At 34.3% G+C, this 25,788-nt stretch overlaps 1 protein-coding gene across 1 annotated transcript in view; it reads right to left on the bottom strand.

The window, feature by feature from the left end:
* Nucleotides 1-9,702: 9,702 nt before the first annotated feature.
* The window catches only part of LOC106469376, a 25,035-nt gene continuing 8,949 nt past the window's right edge, over nt 9,703-25,788 (bottom strand). The window contains exons 3-4 of the mRNA XM_013929868.2: nt 23,617-23,739; nt 9,703-10,831 (exon numbers count right to left, since the gene is read on the bottom strand). Coding sequence (XP_013785322.1) covers nt 10,458-10,831; nt 23,617-23,739 — 497 coding nt within the window. The 3' untranslated portion in view covers nt 9,703-10,457. The remainder of the gene's footprint in view (nt 10,832-23,616; nt 23,740-25,788) is intronic.

The following is a 25,788-nucleotide window of genomic DNA, read 5'->3' as shown; positions in this document are numbered from 1 at the left end:
GATCCATACTTTCTGTCAGGCCCGGCATGGTTAGGTGGTTAGGGCGCTCGACTCACAATCTGTGGGTCGCGGGTTCGAGTCCCCATCACACCAAACATACTTGCCCTTTCAGTCGTGGGGGCATTATAATGTGACGGTCAATCCCACTATTCGTTGGTAAAATAGTTGGCGGTGGGTGGTGATTACTAGCTTCCTTCCCTCTAGTCTTACACTGCTAAAGTAGGGACGGCTAGTGCAGACTCGTGTAGCTTTTTGCGAAATCCGTAACAAACAAACGCTATGAAAGGTGTAACATACGATGAGTTTCTAAATCGGGTAAAAATGGACCAATTTATGGCTGGCCACATCATCAGCCTATAGTTAATGACAATGCTTCCAACGGATCCACTACGTGATCCTCCTTCGTTCGTCGTTGCATCTGTTTTTCAGACAAGATCCCAGTAAACCTTCAGCATATAGCTCTAAGCCCTGCTAATTGTGACTGGAACTTGGCAACTTTTCGGCATGTCATCATCGACCACCACTATTCCCTCGATTACCTGCATGTGTAAGGTTCCAGTATCTTCGATTTGTAACCTGCGATCACGATGGACTCTTTGTCAGCCTATGTTGAGGTAAATCCATTTGTCGAGCTCAAAGATGCTGTGACAGCACTATCAGAATATGAATAACAAGGTCTCCAACCTCAAGTAGTCAATGAAGAACAGTTGAATAACTTGATATAAAAATAAAAAAAGAGAGAGGATCAATTCTTGTGTGTGACCTTCGCTGGTAAGTTAATGTTGCAACTACGAAACCATGTGTTTCTTTGTCTGCTCATAACTTCCTACTGAAATACATTACCATCATATGAACTGCATATTTAAGTACAGGAGATTCTGGACTTTCCAGCAATGTAAGCAACATCTCCACAAAACAAATAGCGAAGTTTCTTGTTCCTTTCCCTGCCATTACACTGCCTCTGAATGAGAGATTCTGTGTTAAATTGAAATAATGCCAACAGAAAGCTGCCACCATGCGATATGAGAACATGATGAATAAGCGCAATTGTCGTTATCTTTCCGTCTTCTATTCGTCAAGCAGGTATTAAAAATCTGATTTAGAAGGTTCGGATGTACAACTGTAAGTTAAAGACAGCCATAACACGAAAACAACCTTTATGTGGCAGAGAGCACAAAATCTACAAAGGTCTGTTAGATCATTTTCAGCTCAACGATAAACCCTTAATAACAGAGAAACTTTCGTCTCTTTTGGTCTAATTTTTCTATTGTGTAAAATCGGGTTTCTTTCTTTCAGTATGCTTCTTTTATTCAATCTTTCTTCACGAAATTAAGCTCCAACAACAACTAGTACCATCTACCACATCTTCACCATTTATTATTGGTTCTACACATCAACAACAAGTAATGTTGTCTACCACGTCTTCACCATTTATTATTGGTTCCACACATCAACAACAATTAATGCTGTCTACCACGTCTTCACCATTTATTATTGGTTCTACACATCAACAACAATTAATGCTGTCTACCACGTCTTCACCATTTATTATTGGATTCACACTCTAGCAACAATTAATGCTGTATATATATATATATATATATACGTGTGTGTGTATTTGGAGTCTCCAATACAGGACCAAACTGGATATTCTTCTGGTACTTTTTATCAACATTCCTATTATTTCGGATCGATTAAATTTAAACCAATACTTCTTGGACTCCTGACAACCAGTTAAACAAAGTTTGTAAAACCCATTAATTAATAAAATTGATATTTAAGAAAAACACATTTTACCGACGTCTGGTGGCTTGAAAGGACACTGCGTTGTGTTTTAATACTTCATGATTTCACCATGAAAATAAACTTAACTGAACGGCATTAGCAGTATGACTACTACTAATATGGCTGGAAAATCTGCTCTTGAAAGCCGTGCACTAGTTAACTATTTCCCGAAAATCAATACTGCGCACGATCACGGAAATTTCTAATCATTGAATTACATGGACCAAGGCTTTCACAATAGGTCTGATACTGGGGATCCACCATGAGACCAGATGACGTAAAGTAATACAAGTTTAGCTTTCTTTTAACGTAGAATACGTCTCTCCATGAAATAAATTAGCAAATAAAGATATCAAAAATGTACCATTCTCTGTCAAACGATCTGTCTGGTATCACATTACATCCAATTCAAGTCAGTTAAATCACCTTAGCTGATATTTACACTTCTTCTGTGTGGTTAACTATTTCAGTATCCCGTTCATCGTCAAGTTGTTAAACATGTGTGATTGATTAGATATACGCTGCTTACAAATTAATCTATTTTTCATCTCTTTAAACTGTCGACTGTATACAACACCAGTGTTTTGTCTGTTTTATCGCAAAGCCACATAGTAAGCTAAGTTGTGTCCACCTTGAGGATCGAACCCTCAGACTATCGTTGTAAGTCCGAAAACTTTCTCATTTCTAAGTCCATTCCAAAGGACACAAACGCACACACTGTATATAGTCTGAACAGTTAACTTACAAACTTAAATAAAGAATAGATTTATTGCACACATTACGACAGACTGAGCGTGTATATATACGAGTTATAACAGATTTAGTATATTGACAGGTTTATCTACAATTGACCTAAACTTCACATGCGCTGCCATTACGATAGTGAAAGAAAACGCGCGTCTCTATTGACAACAATATCGATCCTTTGTTTACATTTCTTAAATTGCTATTTACTTTAAGGATCGGCAATGGATACTGAAAAAAAAAGGCGGAGGAATTTCATGTGCCATCAATGGATTCTCAAATAATTGCCGAAAACTAAATTTGTGGAAAGAATCTACGTGCGATATTCATCACGGACAAGTGCATGAAGAATGTGCCTGTTTAATCCCTTATAAATTTCATGCCATGCCGTCTGAAGAAATAGGCAAGTTCGAATGGATGAAAGCAATAAACAGGAAACACTACTAAAACAAATGTACGTTTGTTCCAAATATTTTCCTGTCGGTACACCAACTGAAAAAAATCCGTTCCTTAAACTTAAATTGGGATATGAGAAAAAGGTCGACGAAAGCTTATTGACGTGGATGAACAATCTGACATGGATAATGAATATGGGTTAACGTTTTACAAGTACTTTCTTCAATTATCATTTATGCTTGTAAAGAATTTAGTTACATTTAAAGCCAGCACGATACTGTTGCCACCTAAACAGTGTTGTGTAAAAAGGGGAAAATGATGAATATATATGTAGAGGCAAACAAACTTTTAAAATATATATTTACTGGTGCCTTGATATTCATCGTTACATACTATTAGATTGAATCAAATTTAATGAATCATTAAAGCATGAACGTTTTAAACACTCTGCTTAAAACTAGGCGATCATCATCTATTTAATCAACAATTCTGTGCATCATTTGTTTCACATAAAATGTTCTTAATCTATTAACTTTATCCTCCGCATAATCCTCGTTATATTCTACATCAATGAATATATTATCACCTGCACTTTTCCACAACAAAAGTTAATTTTTTTAAGTCTGAGCAAAACATAGTCAGCTGTATTTGCAAATAAAAATTCCTAATTCCTTTTAATTTTAATTGACTGTCTTCGGTTTTTATAACATCATATTTACCATTTCTGATAAACTCATTCATATTTGACCAGTTTGTTGACAAAGGGCTTTTAATTTCGAGCATGATATCATAATTTATTATTCCATTCGGACTATTTAACAGCCAATTTTCTTGTATGGACACATACATTCTCTTTTCCTGAACGTTTAATCCTATGTATTTTAAATAATCTTTTGCAAGCGACTCTTGTTCAAGTCCATACTTCGTATGTCTGTTTCCTACAAATAAAGAATAAAGTTTGTAAAATCTCTAGTTTCTTTTATTGGAACTTTAGGTGCAGAATTTGTAGTTATTCTAAGTCTCCGTGCATCTTTCTACAAAGTACTTGCACTCTGATCACAGGTATGTTGTTGTAGTTTGCCTACTTTAGCTTGATCCAGGGCCACAAGTTTCTTTAAAAAATTATAAAAATTTACACAAGACATCATGGTGTCCATGAACCTCCTGTACAATTTCACTTTTGTATGGTTTAGAGCTAAAACTTTTGTTTACAGTTGTACCGTTAATGATAAAAATAGGCAATAATGATGACTTAGTAACCATGTCTTTATGTTCTACATCTGACAAATAAAATGGTATATTATATGTGCTAAGTATGTTTTCATCATCATCTGGTAATATGTCCTTACCACGTTTTGGCTTCTGAAACTGAATAGAAGAAACGGAGCCTTGACTTTATATCTCTTTTAGTTCCTCGGTTCCATGTTGCAGACTCATCAGTACTGCTACACCCGTATAATTATTTCTAACTGCATGTTCAAGTTTCCATAGAACTGCTCTTACGTGACTGCACGAGTTTCCTTCGCCTGCCATGCATGAGCACCATCCTTTCGAAGTAGTCTCATCTTGTTTACAACGAGCATACACTTCATTTATTTTTGATATATTTTGTGAGGCACGGACGTCTGCTTTCAAAATAATGACATTATTTTCATATGTTTGGTGTAAAAGTTGACCTACCACTTTGGAAGTAACTGTAACTCTGCAAGTTTTTAAAGTTTTTCACCTCATCACCATCGATTGCCTTTGATCATATCATATAGTTGTAAATATCGCCATACATAATATTTGGCCAATTTCTCATATCATCAATCCATTTAGTAATTTCGTTTACGTTTGGTAGTTTTGAATAATCACTATCTGATTCCATTTCGGTAAAAAATAAACGATTTATTAATAGTACGTCAATTTGTTTATACTTTCTTTCACTACTGCAATGGCGCCGGTAACAGTATCGCCGCCCTAGCGGCTACGTCTAAAAATAAGGTCGATACTTGAAAAACATTGTTAAATTATCGAAACGAGCTGTGATGCCTTATTTCAAAACAATTTTTAAGGATGGATGTATAGCTAACTCGTTAATTTGCTGGATAGATATATAGTTGATAAAATGAAGACATAATTTTTTTAATGCGACAAAGGACCAAAAAGTTATTACACCAAACCACGCTTTAGGCCTAACTAGCTGGGGCGCTGAACGACGCTAAAATAATAATAAGAAAAGTATTTTATTGTAGCCACTGAAGCACAAAGTTGTTATGCTGATTCAGAGGAAAATCCGTCTTTCAAATAATTCAAATATATTGATTCTTGTTGTCAATAATAGTTCTAGGCGTTTTAATTTCCTGGTTGGGAACTAATTACATATATTGTTATGTAAAATAATGGAAATCGAATATTGTTTGCTTATTGTTGTTGTTGTTAATTTCAGGGAAAATTACTTACAATCACTCAAAATAACTTTAACATCACCTTTATTGAATATTCAATAATCATGCGCTAGGTACTTCAAAGTCTCATTCGGATTAGGCCTAAAATTCACCAGTTCTATCGCGGACCTTACAACTCTGTATCAATAGATTGTGTTTGTAAAAACTATAGAACTTAACAATCACTTAATGTTACAAAACTGCAATTCCTTACAATAAAAAAAATCGTGTCCAGGCTCTCAGATTTATTACGATAGTAACTTAATCAGTACAACGTTACGATGAATTATTCTCAATACGAAAGAGGTTAAATTTTACGTTTTTAAACCTTTCTTTTAAGGGTCCACAATTTGTTAGATTACAACATCGCATAGAATTGATATGACAGTATTGTAGATTCGTTGTCAATGACACCCTGTGTAGCTAATACCGGCTACTAACACATTAGTAAAAAAAAAAAAGAAAAAAAAGGTGTTCTCATTTCAAAATTTGATTGAATATCTTGAACTTGGTTTTTTGTATGTGTCTTACAAATATGATATATATCGCCTACTTTGGCTTCGAAAGAATTTTGTAATATTAACGTGATCTTGTATTTTTAATTTAAAAAAAACAAACTAAAACGAGAGTGAAAATAACATGAACATTAATGCTACGTGTACGTTTTTGTTAAGTCATTGATTGGGTTGTAATTATAATTTCCCCAACTAGAAACACAAAGGACAGGAATAAGTGTCACTGAAATGATGACGAAAACTAGTTCTTTCATTACAGTTTAAATTTCATATCACGTAACCCCTCGTAAAACAATAATTTAACCCTTAAATCACCGAATTGTTTGTATATTGTTCGTATTTGATAATTTTATGTTTTTGCCTGTTACAACACTCACCCTAATAAAGACTGGCCAAAATATTAGTTGAAATCACTGATTTAGTTTACTCATTACGTGCGAAAGTACTCTACAATGTCTTGGCCGTATACGTGTAGGGAGTCAGCCTAGAGATCGTTGTGCCAATTGTACGATAGGTTCCCATCTGCTTCGATGGACTTACTAATTTGTACATCATTAGGAATGATACGCGATATAAGGACGAGTGTATGTAATGCACTTGCTTATCTTGAACGGAAATTTTATGTGAAAATGGACGATTCAACCTCAACCCCAAATAACACATTTAAAACCAGCTGCAATGACGGATTTTTACCATTACGCCTCACCACACTAAAACTGTCCTGATGAATGAACAGGAAACTAATTTACAAAAGTTCATATAGCAATGTTGTGGAACTGTATTAACAACTAGAGATTATTAAAGATTGCGAGAACTGTTTTCTATATATCTTTGAGCCACAGTGGTGGTATTTCACACACTCCTAAACATTTCCACGTTCATAGCTTAGCTAGTGTGTTATGATTCTGCCTTCTTAGATCGTACGTCTAAATTCCATTATTTCAGAGTAAGTGTAAATGATTTATTGATATTTTACTTATGTTGCCCAAACGCATAATTGTGGGACGTTTTTAATCTGTGCACACTTGACCTGTTCAGAACGTCCAACGTCATAACATGCGCTGATACGCAAATATTCATGCGAAAAGGAAAAAGTTTTATAGCCATTGCCTTAATGGAAATGAGCTAGTCAAAGACGAATTGCTGAGGTTAATGACGTGTTTCTACTTCGAGCTGCAGTTTACACGACGCAGTTCGTAGATGAACACTCACACGGCAACAATTACCACAACATGTATATTACAGCAGAAATTACTTAAGCTACGAAAATCTTGGTCGTTAATTCAAGAGATAATATTACTCATTAGTTTAGTTCTGAGAAGACTTGTTCTATGCAAAATATCAGGCTAAAGGATGTTTTTGCTCGACTGAATGATAATAGGAAAAAATAAATAAATAAGGCACCAATACTAATAAACTGAATACCTTAAGAACAACAACGAAAAATCATCACGGCAATTAGTAGTCAATTTAAACATACTTACACGTAGGCCTTAACTGTTTACATATACTAGTTTTCAGAATACCACAGTATGGTTTAAAATAGTCTGTAAGGCCCTTTTCTTTCCGAGTACATAAAGAGAACGGTGTTAGGCTTAAGTTCTCATACATTTCTTATACCAATAACTAACACATGTCCTATGTGAATAATCCCTAAGCATGTATCTACTAATACATTACACTCAGCTCACTAAATTTCATTGCATATATTGTTGTTTTCAAAGTCACGCTGATCACACCGAAGTGTGATCAGTTTCTACTTGCATGTTGTAGGTTAGGGCATGAGTGACTCATTATAACAATACAGTTAGTATTAAAAACTTTACCATGTATTTGGTGTAAAACCTTACACCATGATTAGCCAAAAACACTATTTTGAACTAAAGAACTCTGGTCAGCTCAGAAGACTGAACTCGATTTTTTATATTATATGCATACGTGGGCTAAGCGACCAGGCCAAGGGGAGCTCTAGGGTTCAGGTAAAATAGTACCTAATTTTGTACTACTGACCAAAGGTAACGTAGCCAACAAGCAGTACCCACAGCCACAACAGATTTATCGAGCTCCTCGAACCAAATAACCAGTAACCAGTACAACGGAAAGTGTGACGTGTATTCAGTGGCATACCGCCTCGAACGCTGGACCCTCCAATCCTAGCCATTAGTTCATCCACTGCCCGCGATGGTAAAGATTGTCAATCATAAAATATTTTAGGGTGAAAATTTGTCTAGTTTAGTTTTTGTTTACTCACTTAAAAGTTTTATTTGGTGAAAATATACAAGCTACTGATCCAGCTGAGCTGAGGAAAACTAACACTTCTCATTTTCGGCAACTGTACTTCTCAGCTGCTCATGACAAAAGCTGAGTGAGGAAAACTAACATTTTTCATTTTAGGCAACTGTACTTCTCAGCTGCTCATGACAAAAGCTGAGTGAGGAAAACTAACACTTTCCATTTTAGGCAACTGTACTTCTCAGCTGCTCGTGGCAAAAGCTGAGTGAGGAAAACTAACATTTTTCATTTTAGGCAACTGTACTTCTCAGCTGCTCATGACAAAAGCTGAGTGAGGAAAACTAACACTTCTCATTTTCGGCAACTGTACTTCTCAGCTGCTCATGACAAAAGTTCTTTTTTTTCCCCTAAATTATAAAATATTTCGGAGTGAAAGAATACAAGACTGATCTAAACAAAAAACCACGGTGATCGTTAGTAATATAAAAGAGAATAATTAGACTTACGTAGGTTTTTTTTTTCTGTTTTGTTAAGCAAGTTAACACGAATAGTACTTTGAATAAATCCATAATTTCAATCACGCTACAGTTAAGGATGCAACTGATGCTGTCACACGCGAAAGAATAATTTTTTCATGAAAAAAGTATAACGATTTTAGAATACTATTTTGATTACATATTTCAGTCGATGACATCAAAAAGAATTAAGAAACGCTGAATCTTAGAAACGAGCAGCTTTTCACTGTTCATTCATTACGAACAACTTCATTTGTGCACGCACAGAAGGACTCTTTATGGTGCATTACTTATTTCTCCGATAGGGGGCCGAAGGCCGCCTGTAGGGGTCACCTGTTTTAACCTCTCGCACCACTTTACAGTAGTGTGTTGTCTATCAGTCAGTGACTAGCCACTAAAATGACGTCACATAAGAGACGCTTAACGTTGCAATTTACATTGTCGTGACGTCAGTAAAACGTACGCATGTCATGAATCACGAGAAGAATTATGCAGTCTGTAGGCTACAACACAGCATGATATATGAACAAAAAAGAAAAACATTTGTTACTCTTGATTTTTGGTTTTATTTATTCCTGAAACAGAACACTTTCGGAGACCCTGCGGAAGTACATCTACTATAATCAGATATATTAACCTTAACATAGCTAAGCCTAAACACTATTTGAGTGATGAATGAATAATAAGTCATTTTCTGAGATCGAGTTAAAAAACTGGAGTCACGATAATATTTAGTCGGCAATGTTTTAATGATTTTCTATCAAATGAAGCTTATATCGCCAGGGTGCCAAACTCTGCCGTCTGTCATGGACCTATTTCCGAGCTTATCACTTCGTCATATTCTGTTTTATAGACGCGATATACACAAATACTAACGAGCACATAGTGAGAATTCGTGAAAGCCTTCTGCTTGGAAAAAAAAACCCTGTAAGAATAGAGCTTTTAAACATTACTGTTCAGCTACAAAACTTCTCTAGAGTTCTCTGATCGAAATATGTCTTGTATGTTTCGCTTTAAGTTGAATAGCATTTCAAACTCTCAAAGATATACTAACTGACAGTTGAAATTAGAAACGTCAACTTGGCCTTCAGCAGAAAAGTTTCATGCTTTATTTTATGGGATCCTACAACGTCAGCTTTAAAAGGTTCTAATGCCGGATTCGGTATCTTTCGATTGTGAAATGATATTTTGCATAAGTGTGAAACACTTACCGAACTCCAATTGATCATTTAACTTAATTTTTTTATCGAAATTAGCTATGGTGTAGCACATCTTCAATCTTCTAAAATCAATTTTTATACAATTCCTCACTATGGGCGTCTGAATTTAAAAAAAAAACCACACCAAAAACCCCATTATAAACAAGAATCCACACCAGGTGATGCAATGACTTATATCTCCACTCCTTACGTGTAATGTACCAAACACTATGTGTTCTATACGATAATAACTTGATTTTTTCAGCACTGGTTTTCTATAATGAAGCAACAGTTTTCTCAATCAAACATTACAAAATCATGTTGTTGAATAATGATATAAAAACTGCAATAGAATGGAAAACGTTTTAACTGTAAACCATATGTTAATTGTGGTTGAAATTGTTCCATTCAAATAAATAGCCTTCAGGTTCTTCATCGTGTTTCAATTAAATAACCTTCAGATTCTTCATCGTGTTTCAAATAAATAGCCTTGAGGTTCTTCATCGTGTTAAACAACCAAGAAAAATGTATCAAATGCATGAGTAATATGATAAGGGGGGGGGAAGGGGGAGGTTCACTATGGAAGAATGGCACTCAGGAAATCAAAGTTTTAACTTAAGAGTTGTTCGATACTTTAATCTTTCAAAACATCTCCACCACTCTGAAGAAAGCGATGTAACCACAACATCTGGCTCGCAATTGGTCGACGTACACGCAAGCTTCGGTGACGTAATTCATCAACTCTGCACACTCGCATAACAATACGTAGGTGATCCCCCGATCAGGGATCCTCTTTTTGTGAAACGTGATTCTCCGAAATCCCAGGTTCTCTGGTAAGTTCTTATAAAGATGTCTTGCTCCCGTCCAAGTCAACCAACTTCGTTCTAGTTTTTCTCGATCTTCTCCCGGTAACACCCGAAAAGCTGAAATAATGTATCCGGTTTTATTTGTTGTTGGCGTCTTGGGTAACATGTCTAGTGGCGGTCTAGCAATTGTCGCAACCTCTTCGTAGACAGCTAGGAATATATAAAAATATTTATTTTACGATAAAAGTAAAAATTCGTCACACAATTTTACAGTGATACATAAGATTTTTTTATGTTTGTTTGTAGCTAAGCACAGAGCTACATAATGGGCTATCTGTGCTCTGCCCACTACGGGTATCGAAACTCGCTATTGAGGGCTGCATAATATGTATTTGTCTTTCCTTAAGTACACTATACATGCCTAAAGCCGTATTAATATAGATGTTTGTTTGTTTGAAGTTATGCACAAAGCTACACAATGGGCTATCTGTGCTCTGCCCACCACGAGTATCGAAACCCGGTTTCTAGCGTTTTAAGTCCGCAGACATACCGCTGTGCCACTGGAGAGCAATAATATAGATGACAAGAGAGCGTTACAGTAATTGATTACATAACAACTTTACAACATTTGTGGCTTCCTATACTTTAGATTTTCAACTATGAGAAGTAGGGCGGACAGTGCTCTTTACGGAGATGTGAAGTTGATCTACCGTGAAGCTAGAAACTCGTCAACAGAAGAGCGACGGAAACACATCAGATAGAACCAAATACAGAGTTCAATTAATCACCATGGCTACATTTTCTGAAAGTGATTAACAATCACATCTCGAGGTAATAAATTAAGTGCCAGCACGTTGAGATCCGTAATTTTCAGTAAACAGAAGCGAACTATACGTGCGATAGTTGACGATCAAAGACAGCCTGATGCGAGAGGTTATGATGCCTGCAAGCTTTGGACTGTAATCAATGAAATTAATCTCGGCATCTGATGAACTGAACATTCGCAGAGCGTCAGTTTTGTTCAGCGTTGCTAAACTTTTCTCGGCAGTTTGAGATTCAAACAAACAACCTCTTATCTATATTCCCCAAGTTTAATCAAATCATGCAAGAAAATCAACAGTATATTAACTTGATAAATACTTCGTCGATATATTTATCAAAATTATAGCGGAGTTTCCACAAATTAAAATTACTGAATCTTGTGTAAATTACTTTAATAAATATTCTTTTTTTTTCGCATGTGCGTTTAGTTCCCCCCTAGTCTTTTTATTTCTCTCTATTCTGTCAATTTATCTACATATATGTTTCCTTGTATGCATTTTTATCTGTTTATCTATCTACTTTTTCTTCTTTTCATTTGGCTTTCTTTAGAAGGGTCAGTTTATTTGGCTTTCGTTAAAATGGTCAGTTTATTTGGGAACGACAAATGCCATACATTCTGCTCTTATGAATGTTTATATAATGCGATAATATTTAGTGAATTTCACAACTGAAAGTTTAACAGTGGTTTGTTACTACTAGGTGGTAAAAATTAGGATTTTCAGCTTCAGCTAGTAAATTTTGCATATTGTTTCATTTGTAATTATCATTAGTTTACTTTCTGCGCCGGCCGGTATGACCAGGTGGTTAGGGCACTCGACTTGCAATCTGAGGGTTCGAATCCCCGTCCCACCAAACATGATCGCCCTTTCAGCCGTGCGGGCATTATAATGTGCCGGTCAATCTCACTATTCGTTGGTAAAAGAGTAGCCCAAGAGTTGGCGGTGGGTGGTGATGACTAGCTGACTTCCCTCTAGTCTTTCGCTGCTAAATTGGGGACGGCTAGCGCAGATAGCCCTCGTGTAGCTTTGCGCAAAATTCAAAACAAACAAAACTTTTCTGCGACGCAGTTATTTTCTTTTGCCATGTTGCCTGTGTAAATATATAATATTTTTCGAATTTATTGTTAATATTTTATAATGACCGTTTGGGCAAAATTATTTTTGAGCCAAAAACCAACGTCACGAAAAATTTGCCAGTACGGTTATTAGTCTTGAAAACTTGATATTAGTTTAGCCTACATTTACACAACTAGGTTTTTAGGATTCCTTTACATATTACTTTCTCGAGGGGTAGGGGGCGTCATAGAAAGCTACACAATAGAACTTTAACAACGTACGCTTGAAGAACTAAACAAGATCGAATCCAAACTATTTTCGTTTGACTTTCACCTTTCGTAGTACGCAAGTCTTAGTCAGCAACATAAAAAACTAATTTCAAACATGACGATCTGCAGTATCGAACAGGCTCAACTCTCATCTGCCAAGCTCGATTGATTACATAACTTTCTACCCAATGAAGCTAACTGTGCCTCTAGGTGGTTCGTATTGCTCGAAACTGCAGACCCCAGCTGGTCTTAATGTATTGGGTTTTGTTGCCTGATGAGAGCTGACGTGTGTATAATTTATATAATAACTCAAATGATAAATTGGGTGTTAAAACCAGATGTTCGACTTCAAGCAACCAATTCTAGATAAAGAACAGAGGCTCAGCAGTAAAGCCTACAAATCTTAGTATTGCAATATTGAGTCCCTATTAACAATACATCCTTAAGTTAATACAACAGATTGTCCATTAGGGTGAAAGGGAGTTATTTTGAAACTACGAGTGGAATGTAAGGTTTCCATTGTGGTGGTTTAAGGTTCGAGAACGAACAAGCACACAGTTACCTGATCTTTGCAACAACGAAATGTTCGCGGATTTAGAATTTGGAAGAACCAATTATATGATTTGTTAGAGGAGGAATGGGAAATACAAAACACAGTGTGAATCTGAGTAAAAGTGGACGAATTATATCACAGAGAAAACAGGTGAATGAAGGAATAAGCAACTAGGAGACTGTTATTAAAATAAATATATATATATACACTAAAAATACGCATGAACATCACGTAGTGGAAGACACGTAAAGATGAGCCTTAAAACAAGTCTTGGCTCTCTCGTTACCAGAAACGAAACTACCTGATACAACAAGTCTTGGCTCTCTCGTTACCAAAAACGAAACTACCTGATACAAAAAGACTTGGCTCTCTCGTTACCAGAAACGAACTACCTGATACAACAAGTCTTGGCTCTCTCGTTACCAGAAACGAAACTACCTGATACAACAAGTCTTAGCTCTCGTTACCAGAAACGAAACTACCTGATACAACAAGTCCTGGCTCTCTCGTTACCAGAAACGAAACTACCTGATACAAGTCTTGACTCTCTCGTTACCAGAAACGAAACTACCTGAAAGAACAAAAACTGCTCTTACTCTTCAAATTCTGTCCTCATTTGACTTATCAAAATTACAAAGAAACATTCCTGCTCCATATGACTATTGCAAAGTAACTTTACATACACAAAGTAATGTACGATATAATACAACTAACCCATAAAACATTAGATAGTCTCCTTGACCGAATTGTTCCATACACGGTTACACAAAGGGCCGAATTAACATACGACCTCAACTGGATTTACTGCGCTTCGATTTAGAACTATGGAAACTTTCAAAAGTTGTGTAAATATGAAATATTTGTATCTACTATTTGTTTTAACTGTGTATTATCAAATGAAATATCAATACGTATATTTGTACAATGAGTCACTATAAAAGTTTAATACTATCTTTAGGTTTACTCATCTCTTCTTGCCTAAATGTTTTTTTTTTATTAAAAAGTTATTCTTAGTAATTTCCAAACGTCGTGATATAACATTTTCCAGGTGGCGACACTGAACTTAAAACTGTTTCAGCTCTACTTGCAAAATGTACATGAACATTTAGTTTTATATGTTTGGGATGATTACTAAATAATTCTACTTATTTATGTGTATTTTGTGAAAAATATCACTTACAATCTCTTTTTCTGGTGAACCACTTACCAGGACAAGACTTTCCGATTTGTTTCAAAGGTAAACTTAATTTCTTTACTTATATAATTTAAAATCTCAACAAACATAATATCTTGAATATCCTTCTATACTACAAAACAAAGGTGTTTTCAGAGATAATAAAATACATTTGATTTTTAGAATTTAAATTCCCGACAAACATATCTTGAATATCCTTCCACATTACAATTTTATTATCTCTGAAAACACCTTTGTTTTATTTGATCAAGAAGAAACCTACAAATTCAATAAACCTAGAAAAAATAGATTTTTCTGAAGAAGGTAATTCAGTTGTGAAAGAAAGAACTGTGCTTTATGTGATTTAGGTTTTATGAAACTACAAAAAATGCAATAAAAAATAATAAAGATAATTTATTTTTAATTAATAATTTATTTAATTATTGCAATTCTAGAAATGTAATATATCTTCTAGGTTGTATAAATTGTGATGAATTCTATGTTGGTGAAACAGATAATTTACGGTTAAAGATGTATTTATATAAATTCATTGTTAGACTTTCAGAAGAAAATAAAAAGCTCACTATACACCAACAAACATTTTAATCAATTTATTTTAAGAAAATTTAAAATTATGGAAGAATCATATTTTCATGTTTTCCCCTTTTGAGGCATGTAATGTTAAAGCATAAAGATTATTTTTCGAAAAATATTTCATAAAGTTTATTGGCACCAATTTAAAACACAGAGGGTAGAAGTAGCAGTAGTTATGTAAAATTAATTAGAATTGTGAAATATATTACTAAGAAACACAAAAAGGACAATAAAGTAAGCGAGTGGTATATAATTTTGTAATAAATTATTAAAGATAGGGGGAAATAAACTGCTTTTTTATAATAAGAGAAGGTATAATTAAAACAAATTTTTTTTCAATATTAAAATGAATAGAAAAGTGTATTTGATAAGCTTAAATTAATTAAATTCATTTTTGAATATATTTTAATACAGTGGTGTAGGAAGGAATTGCAAAGTGGGGGTGCTTGGCTAGACATACAGATTTTACAATGAGAGATTGAAAGTATAAGGAGCTACCAAACGCAGCTCAATCTAGGGAGTCTGGGGGCATGCCCCTCAGAAAATTAATATAATAGTATAATTTACAGTTGCTATACAAGTCGAATATGTAAAAGTAGGGGTGCTACTGTAGAACCGTGGTATTCCGACGTCTCTGTATAAGGACTGTATTTTGTGTTTATACATTTTGAAAAAAATATCTATTTAATTCAAGTTATTTATGTTTAGGTGAAAATTGGTATTTGAACGTTTTTATTATAGAATATTTGTAAAACTACGTCCTGAAGAGTAACTTTTGAAGTCACGAAACCGGTAATTAATAATGAAGAGGAAAACAGAAGCATTTAAGCATTCTAATGTTGTGTTATTTGTATCTACAGTCGGAAATTTGTATGTGAAAAATACATATCCAACAGAGATTGTTAAAAGTCCTCTATACTTGTCAACGGTTTTCTAGTTCCAAACCGTTGTGTGTGTATTTCTAAATACTGGAGCTGGAATTACAGATAATTTCAATGTTCTGCATGTCATGATTACGTACTTAACATGCTATATACTTCTGAGCATGCGTGGGTTGACTCTATGGTAGAGCTCTGGGTTTCGGAAGTGGCAAGCCGGTTTCGAATCTTTGCGATACTACGAAACATTCCCCACACTTTAAGTTGTGAGTGCGTTATAAGAGTGACAATCAATCCTTTAGCATGGATGGTGGGTTGCTGCTAACTTGCTGCCTTCTATCCGTTCAGAAAGAAGTTCAAAAGTAGGGACGACAGCAGATTGCCTCAGTAATTTTGCCATAAATACAATTATTTCAGAGTACTGAAGCTGGTGTTAAAGGTATCTACATTTTCCGAATGTTATGGTTACAGACTTCACGTGGTACCTGTTTATGAGTGCTGGAGCTGGTGTTATAGGTATCTACATTTTCCGAATGTTATGGTTACAGACTTCACGTGGTACCTGTTTATGAGTGCTGGAGCTGGTGTTATAGGTATCTACATTTTCCGAGTGTTATGGTTACAGACTTCATGTGATACTTGTTTCTGAGTGCTGGAGCTGGTGTTACAGGTATCTAAATTTTCCGAATGTTATGGTTACAGACTTCATGTGGTATCTGTTTATGAGTGCTGGAGCTGGTGTTACAGGTATCTAAATTTTCCGAATGTTATGGTTACAGACTTCATGTGGTATCTGTTTATGAGTGCTGGAGCTGGTGTTATAGGTATCTACATTTGCCGAATGTTATGGTTACAGACTTCATGTGGTATCTGTTTATGAGTGCTGGAGCTGGCTAATTTTGGTTTGACCGAGAAAGGAAGGCTTATATTTATAGTATATTGATTCTTAGTGGAATATTAAAATATTTAAAAAAAAATAACTCTTATGCGTGTAATATGTGACTCGTATGATGACTTGAGGAAGAAGAAAATAGCTAACGGGGACAGAAAATCTTCTGTTGACATTGATGGGGGTGGAATTGAGAGTAAAGCCGAGCCGATCTGTTGCCATGACAACACATCCACGTGACTGTGAAATTTAAATACCAGCGTACGAGTGGTTTCTCTCCCAAACATGACGGGTAGAATATTCTTATTAGATTTCGTCAATCAGGCTCCATATGCTTAACAAACAGTATATACAACATAAACTTACAGAAGTGTGCAACGATAAATAGTTTTATTGTAATTTGCGACCATAGTCGACCACAATAAATAATATTATTGTATCTGGCGACCACAACGTATCACGATAACAAATTTAATTATATCGATTTTAGACAAAACGTCGACCTCTACGAAGAAAAATAATTTATACGAATTTAATTCTTTCTCATTCCACGTTTTGCAAAATAATATATTAATAATAAACCGCACAGAGTTTAATTTCATTTTTCTAACTAATCTTTCAAAATTATATGTTCCAAAAAAAGTGAAAAAGCTTTCTAAGTTATGTGTAATAGAAGAAATAAAATTTAGGCTTGAGAGGGATAAACATACAACCTTGCGTGTATGGTAGCCATTCGTGTTTTGAAGCACAGTACATTACAAACCACGGTTAAAATCATGCTGTGTAAAACTCGGATACACCTTACGTCTTACTTAATTATGAAGGTATTTCCCGACAGTAAAACATATATTAAATATTCATATAACTACTAGTGTAACGTTGTATTCGTGACATGTGAAACTGAGAAAAAAGTACCCCCCATTATATGTCTCTGTGTGTATTTAATATTCTATAATCCGAAAAAAGGCAGTTTCTACACCGGTTAGACTATCTCGTTCAGAAGTCAGCTTTGTTGCGATTGTGGAAGGAGTTATTGACAAGATTTTCAGTTCGATTGTTTAAAAGTTAGTTATTGACATGAAGATCCAGCGTGTTGTATAGAATTTAGATGACAGAAGAAAGTATTGATGCTACAGTATAGCGGCTTGAAAGTCATCCTGATTTTCATATTAACATTCAATTTTTCAATGTATCCATGCGAACTTCCCGCGTCATTTCATGCATCTATATATATTTAAAAAAAAGAAAAAAAATCCGGAAATCTCTCATTGTATTATGTTTAACAGCGTATTGATTTAAGAAATGACAAATTGTCGTGACAGCAAATCGAATCTTCATCTTATTTCCGATTATTAGGTTAACAATGTACTTACTCTTTTTTTTTCTTTTTTTACACAAGCAGTCTTATTCTGTTTATCTACAATATGAATGTGATTAACACATTACAGAACTACAATTTCTTGTTCATTGTTGTATAATATCATTTCCTTTTATTTAAACAAATTAGTAGTAAAAAAGCGGAATTAGGGATCGTCAAAAAGTACAGAAACAAATTGAATCAAGATGCAAAGATTATATTTTCAAGCCCACAACTAACAACTCTAAAACAAGTAAACAGACAAGGCTGGAAATAATGTCTACATTATTTTCTCAAGCTACAATTCCCTATGTCAAATCCACTAAAATTGATAAGTACTGTAGAAATGGAGTTAAAATAGGGATTTGTAGCTTTAAAAAAATAATGTAGACAATATTCCAAGCTTTTCTGTTTACTTTTTTTTAAAAAGAGTCCCTGGTTGTGGGCTTGAAAATGTAATATTTGCATTTTGATTCAACTTGTTTCTGTACTTTTTTGACAATCCCTATTACCCCTTTTTAAATTAACAATTTTTACTAATCTTGTTTCTTAAGTTTTTATGTCCATTTATGAATAATAAATGTTAAGCTACATACGTGCCTATGCGTTCAGTTGAATGTTACATGTTTTTCGACAGTTTAATGCTGCATTTGTTTGGTTTCTCTCCACCCAACCACCACACTGAACTTATTCAAAATAAATAACAAACGTACAACAACGAATAAACACATGTATTCGTATGTAACTACAACAGACAAAATATAAAGTTGTTCTCAAAGGACTCTCCTGGCGGCAAAGATTGTATCATCAGAGATTTACTGACAGGCTTCCATCAATGTCACAGTGTAATGTAACAAAAGACGAACAGCAACAAAACAATCACATCAGAACGAAATAATGTTTATTTCAAAAGAATACAACACAGATTAATGCACTGTAAACATACGTAAGTCTACATGACACATGTATGTTCTTCAACAGCCTGCTGTGCGCAAGTGTTTGCTAGAATAAGGCAACACAAATAATCCATGCAAAATGGACAACAACGACACACTAAGTATAAGTCACCAATTATCAACAACAGTTACAACCACTACCTTAACACCAACTATTTAAAAATAGCAATAGCTATATGAAATGGTGCCATATACAGCGGTAATAAATATTGAACATACATTCAATATTTCAGCTAAGTACAAGAAACAGTAGAAAGAATCACCACCGTCTTCTGAGTAGGAATATATATATATATGATAATCGTCTACTGTTAAAAACTTGCTGAAATATAGTTGCAGAAATCCATATAGAGACAGCAAACTCGAGTAACAATGAACAATAGCAGCTCGAGTAACGATATGCAACAGCAAAATCGGGAACCTTTCACTTGTCAGTTTCCAATTAATGTGCTAGAAAATGCACGAGTTATAGTTTCCAACTAATGCCCACGCTAGGAACACACCAGATTTTGTGATGGCGGAAAGTGAAGGACTTAGCAAATTTCGCAGGACGACAAAATTAGGGAGATCGAATTAAGTTTAAAACTACTCTCTCAGTTGTTTGCAAAATTCCTGTTTAGTCCTTCACTATATTAGATATCACTTGCAATAATTTTATGGTGAAGTCATAATAAGGATTTGTAGCTTGAGCAAACTGTCAGCAGTAGATCTCCAGCCTTGTTTGCTTTATTTTGTGATTCCTATTTGTAGATTTTAATTTCTCAATTTTAATGATCTTGTATGTTGACTTTGTTAATGTACAGCAATGGGCAAATATATATCTAAAGTAAGACACAACCCCCGCTAAGTACGTATAAAATTTTACCAGTACAAAAGCAGCCTTTTCAAATAAACAAATACGTCTACAATCGCTTTAAAAAAAAAACTTCATGTCTTTTAAAGTAATTATTTACTGGGCCAAATGACTTTGTGTTTGAGGTTTCCTGTAGACGCGCGTTTAACACGCGTCGAGTACAAAAGCGGCCGCTCAGAATAACATCACATCTATTATGTATTTATAACTTTCAATGAAACATAATCAACTTTGTAGATAGGTCATGGACATTCGCAGCATTTCATATAGCATATGTGTCTAGGTTTTGATGCAAAATACTCAGCCGATTTTACTATAGGCTTGTGAAACAATAATATTAGTAACAATATGAAAAAATTGGAAAATTTTGATTTTGACTGAGCAAATTCCTGTGCGATTTCTATTATGAACAATTATCGTGGTTCTTGATAACGTAGTATTCATCTGATGTAGGTTTTTGTTTATGCATTTCTTAGCTCATCTGTCTTTTTCCTTTTGTTTAACTAGCTTCTTTTTCGTTTGAAATTTTTTGTTCCATTTTCAATTTGTCGTTCTCAGATCCTTTAATTTAAATAATTTCGTGTTCCTTTCGTAGTTACCTTCAATTTGTTAGCTTTATAATTTACATAATACGAACTAAAAGAATTTCAAGCGTGTTAAAAAATGTTCATGGTACCCGTTTGTAACTGTATGTTTACCTAAAGTACTACACATTAAATATACAACGATTTTTCTCTGGTCAAGGAGTTATTGTCTGTTCTTTTATAAGCATACATAATTGCGTTATTAAATAAAATTGACCTATGCACGAATTTATTTATTTTTCTTAAAGAAAGAGGTCTCCCGGTGGAACAGCGGTAAGTTTAAGGACTTACAACGCTAAAATCTGGGGTTCGATTTCCTGCGGTGGACAGAGCGCTGATAGCCCATTGTGATGCTTTGCACAAATAAAACAATTAAACAAAGAAAATTCTTGGTTAATAATATTTAATTAACACTTATTCATACTTTAATTAAGCATCAAACTGGGTAAATGTTTCTGGTGGTTACAGTTTGTTTATTGTGTTTTGTAGAAGGCGTCACTTATTCATACTTTGATTAAGCACAAAACTGAGTAAATGTCTCTGATGGTCACAGTTTGTTTATTGTGTTTTGTAGAAGGCGTCACTTTTTCATACTTTAATTAAGCACAAAACTGAGTAAATGTCTCTGATGGTTACAGTTTGTTTATTGTGTTTTGTAGAAGGCGTCACTTATTCATACTTTGATTAAGCACAAAACTGAGTAAATGTTTCTGGTGGTTACAGTTTGTTTATTGTGTTTTGTAGAAGGCGTTACTTATTCATACTTTGATTATGCACCAAACTGAGTAAATGTTTCTGGTGGTTACAGTTTGTTTATTGTGTTTTGTAGAAGGCGTCACTTATTCATACTTTAATTAAGCACCAAACTGAGTAAATGTCTCTGGTGGTCACAGTTTGTTTATTGTGTTTTGTATGAGTCGTATTTCACAAGTTTAATAGATGGGAGAAACAAAAAAAAAAGAACCCATCTGCAAAACGGTTTTGTCAACCATATCGATCGTTATCCACGGAGCGAAAAAGGTCACGTTGGGATATAATGGCACAAAACTATAATTGAAATAGACTTGTCGAAAATGTATTAATATCACAATGCCAGTGTCAATTTAGTTCTAAGTCTTTTACCTTCCAATTAATAGTATATATGCTCTGAGTATTACCATAGAGACAACTAAATCATTTTAAACTTTTGGTGTTCCCCCCCTCCCCCACACACAATTGAAGTACAAATAATATATATATTCAGAGGGTTGAGTATGTTATATTAAAACAATTTTCTACGTACACGGCCGTCGTCTAGCCGATTGCACCGGTTTTCTATGTGCACGGTCGTCGTGTAGCCAAATGTTGGGATTTGTTATATATGCAGCCATCATGTAGCAAACTGTTTGGATTTTTTTTTATATATGCAGCCGTCATGTAGCCAACTGTTTGGATTTTTTTTTATATATGCAGCCGTCATGTTCGGATTTTTTATAAATCCAGCCGTCATGTAGCCAACTGTTTGGATTTTTTATATATGCAGCCTTCATGTAGCCAACTGTTCGAATTTTTTATGTATGCAACCGCCATGTAGCCAACTGTTCAGATTTTTTATATATCCAGCCGTCATGTAGCCAACTGTTCAGATTTTTTATATATCCAGCCGTCATGTAGCCAACTGTTCGGATTTTTTATGTATGCAACCGTCATGTAGCCAACTGTTCGGATTTTTTATATATATCCAGCCGTCATGTAGCCAACTGTTCGGATTTTCCGGATACATGACAAATTTGTTTTGTTTGCATTCGTCCTTGCATGTTGCCGTGACTTTATAGTTACGTACGTGACTATGTGTAAATATTTTAGCGGTTTTGCACGATGCGGTTGAACGCGAAACTTCATCAACACTCGTCTAACGCAACAAGTTTTCGACACAGTCATATATGGTTTTACAGTATAAATTCATGTGCACTCTCGCTTTCTACATTAAAATTGATAAAATATGAATCTTACCTAGGAATTTTCAGGGCATAATGAATGCATACAAATCATATATGACAGAAACAATGAGTACTGTGTATTTATGAACACTATGTTAACTGAAAACATTACTGTGATTCCAGGAATAGATATATCAAATGTCATGTAACGTTGGACCGAAATTAGTAATACGTTACTTTGAAAATTTGAAGTCATTAGTATATGATTAGGAAGTTTCATAAATATACTAAAACACCCTCATATCAGAAAAATATGCCAAGTTATCCCTCCCTCCCGGTTGTTTTCCATAAACTTTGATGATTAAAGAAGAAAAAAGCTTATCATTTATTACCTTTATGATATACTGAGATGACACTTTTTATTACCTTTATGATATACTGAGATGACACTTTTTTATTACCTTTATGATATACTGAGATGACACTTTTTATTACCTTTATGATATACTGAGATGACACTTTTTTATTACCTTTATGATATACTGAGATGACACTTTTTATTACCTTTATGATATACTGAGATGACACTTTACACGGTAATGCAACTAATTACAGGATGAGAGCCTTATGCATACACAAAATAATAGTACTGGTAATGAATTCTTCACATTGGTTCATTAAATACCCTTCTGTCCACAAAGCGTAACACGCAGAGTTAATGAGCACAGTGCTAAACAAAATATAAACTTTATGTACCCACTAAGGATTTTTGGTCAAAGGGGAGTGTCCACTTGCTGACACAAATTTTGACACGCGTAAAAAATATATTTATACCACACTCTTAACTTCTCTCACCTTCGGTTAAGCCTTAAGATTAACTTTAAAAATAGTAAAAGTATCTAATAACAATTGTATGGATGTTTTTTTAGATATAGTTAACTTATTTAATCCTGAAAGTAAAAGCATTTAACTTCCACAAGTAGACTTAGAGATGTTATTAATATCAATACAATTAAACTACAGTTAAATAAAACTATGTCCCTCCACTTTTTAATGTTATTTTAAATCCGCTACATTTCTTTTTCAACTTACCTAAATGTTGTAGTTGTTCTTGGTTCTCTGATGTTGAAAAGCTATCTTCTAACTGATCGGTTAGCCGTTTCGGGTCGCTGTGATTTTTATTCAACACCAAGTAAGTCATGAACGGAAACTGACCTGGTTTAAAATCAAAATAATTAGATAAATATTCACATAAAAAATATCATACGACACCTAAAGTCATGACATGAAATAAAGAGTTGCATAACGTAAAAATATCACACTACACCTAAAGTCATAATATCAAATAAAGAGATGTGTCACATACAAATATTATATGACACCTGGAGTCATGACATGAAATAAAGAGTGGCGTAACGTAAAAATATCACACTACACCTAAAGTCATAATATCAAATAAAGAGATGTGTCACATACAGATATTATATGACATCTGGAGTCATGACACGAAATAAAGAGTTGCGTAACGTAAAAATATCACACTACACCTAAAGTCATAATATCAAGTAAAGAGTTGTGTCACATAAAGATATTATATGACACCTGGAGTCATGACACGAAATAAAGAGTTGCGTAACTTAAAAATATCACACTACACCTAAAGTCATAATATCAAATAAAGAGTTGTGTCACTCGACACCTAGAGTCATGATATCAAATGAAGAGTTGCGTAACGTTACTGAATATAACAGAGATTTAAATTATAAAATCGAAAGTCTACAAAATTTTCTCCCACTGTTTTTTACTGCCTGTGAACCACATTTTGTTTTGTTCTTTTTAGATAAATTTTATTAAATAGAATATACTCAGAAAACAAGTGTTATTAAATGACGTTTTCCATGCTATTACTTTATAGTATTTAGCAGTTACTCCGTCACAAAATGCATAATCCTACGCACGAGGAGTCTGGGTAGGTGGAGATTGTCGATGGTAGTTTCTTTTCGTTATCACCTGAACTAATCATCATGAATATTTATGGTTTGTTTCTTGTGGTTTTTAAAAATAATGTCACATTGGGCTATCTGTTGTGTCTACCGCCGGTAATCGAACCACGGATTTTAGCGTTATAGGTCCTTAGACTTACCGCTGTCCCACCGGGGGACAAATATTTATGGGCATGTGTTAAATGAAACCATTATTATAGTAATTATAATAATTAATTATCACTGAATTATTCATCCCTAAAATTTCAATGTTTGGTATGATGTGCACATTGAGCGTAAAGAGGGCGGCGCCTTAATTAAACTATTTTTCATCTTCGCTAAAGTTTTATATTACACAATTTCATACACTTTTATGAATCAAATTGCACTATTTTGAGGATTTTGTTGCTTTCAAACTTTGTTATCAATATTCTTGCTAATCGAGTGTAAAACAAAATGTATCTGAGCAGACTATATTATTTTGTTGATGATATATAATTTATTTTTTCACACAACGTATACTACTTATTAAGTTCCCTATACACTGTTCTAATACTGACTTTATAAATTTGCTCTCGATATATCTTTGCACCTTAACTAAAAAACCAACAAGGTGAATTTCATTGTTTGATTTACGTAATGCTGACTGTTTTTGTTTGTTTCTTTGTTTATTGTTAAGCACAAAGCTACACAATGGGCTTCTGTGCCATGTCCACCACGATTATTGAAATCCGGATTTTAAAGTTGTAAGCCGTAGAACCACCGTAGGCAATACTGATTGGAGCAAAGTACACATAATTACAAATGGTTATTTGCTCAACTTTTCGGTTTTACGCCTTCATAAGAAGCATAAACCAACGTTTAGATTCTCCTTTTATAAAGACCTGCAAGGTTCTCTGGAGTTCACAGTCATTTTATTTATTTGTAATTAAGATGAATTTCTGAATTTCAATGATTGAGGTTCAAAAATCCTTTAAAATGTAGATATGTTTGAAGACTCAAAACATTTAATAATTAATAGTTTTTTTTTAAATGCAACGTAATCTTGTTTATTTGCTTTTAAATTCCTTTTATTCAAGATTTTCTGTCACGAGAACCTGAAACCCCAGTAGTAAAAAAATACAAGAATATAGGCTCCTTCTGTAGTGGTAAAATAAATGGATAGCTTGTATCCATAGAAAACCGTATTCTATTTAATATATATATATATATATTTTCATTAGTTAACCCTCCCCCCCCAGTGGCACAACGGTATGTCTGCGGACTTACAATGCTAGAATCA

This window comes from Limulus polyphemus, unplaced genomic scaffold, assembly GCF_000517525.1.
Source record: "Limulus polyphemus unplaced genomic scaffold, Limulus_polyphemus-2.1.2 Scaffold3454, whole genome shotgun sequence".
In the NCBI taxonomy this organism is placed as follows: Eukaryota; Metazoa; Arthropoda; class Merostomata; order Xiphosura; family Limulidae; genus Limulus; species Limulus polyphemus.
This window is presented reverse-complemented; position numbering and strand designations above follow the sequence as displayed.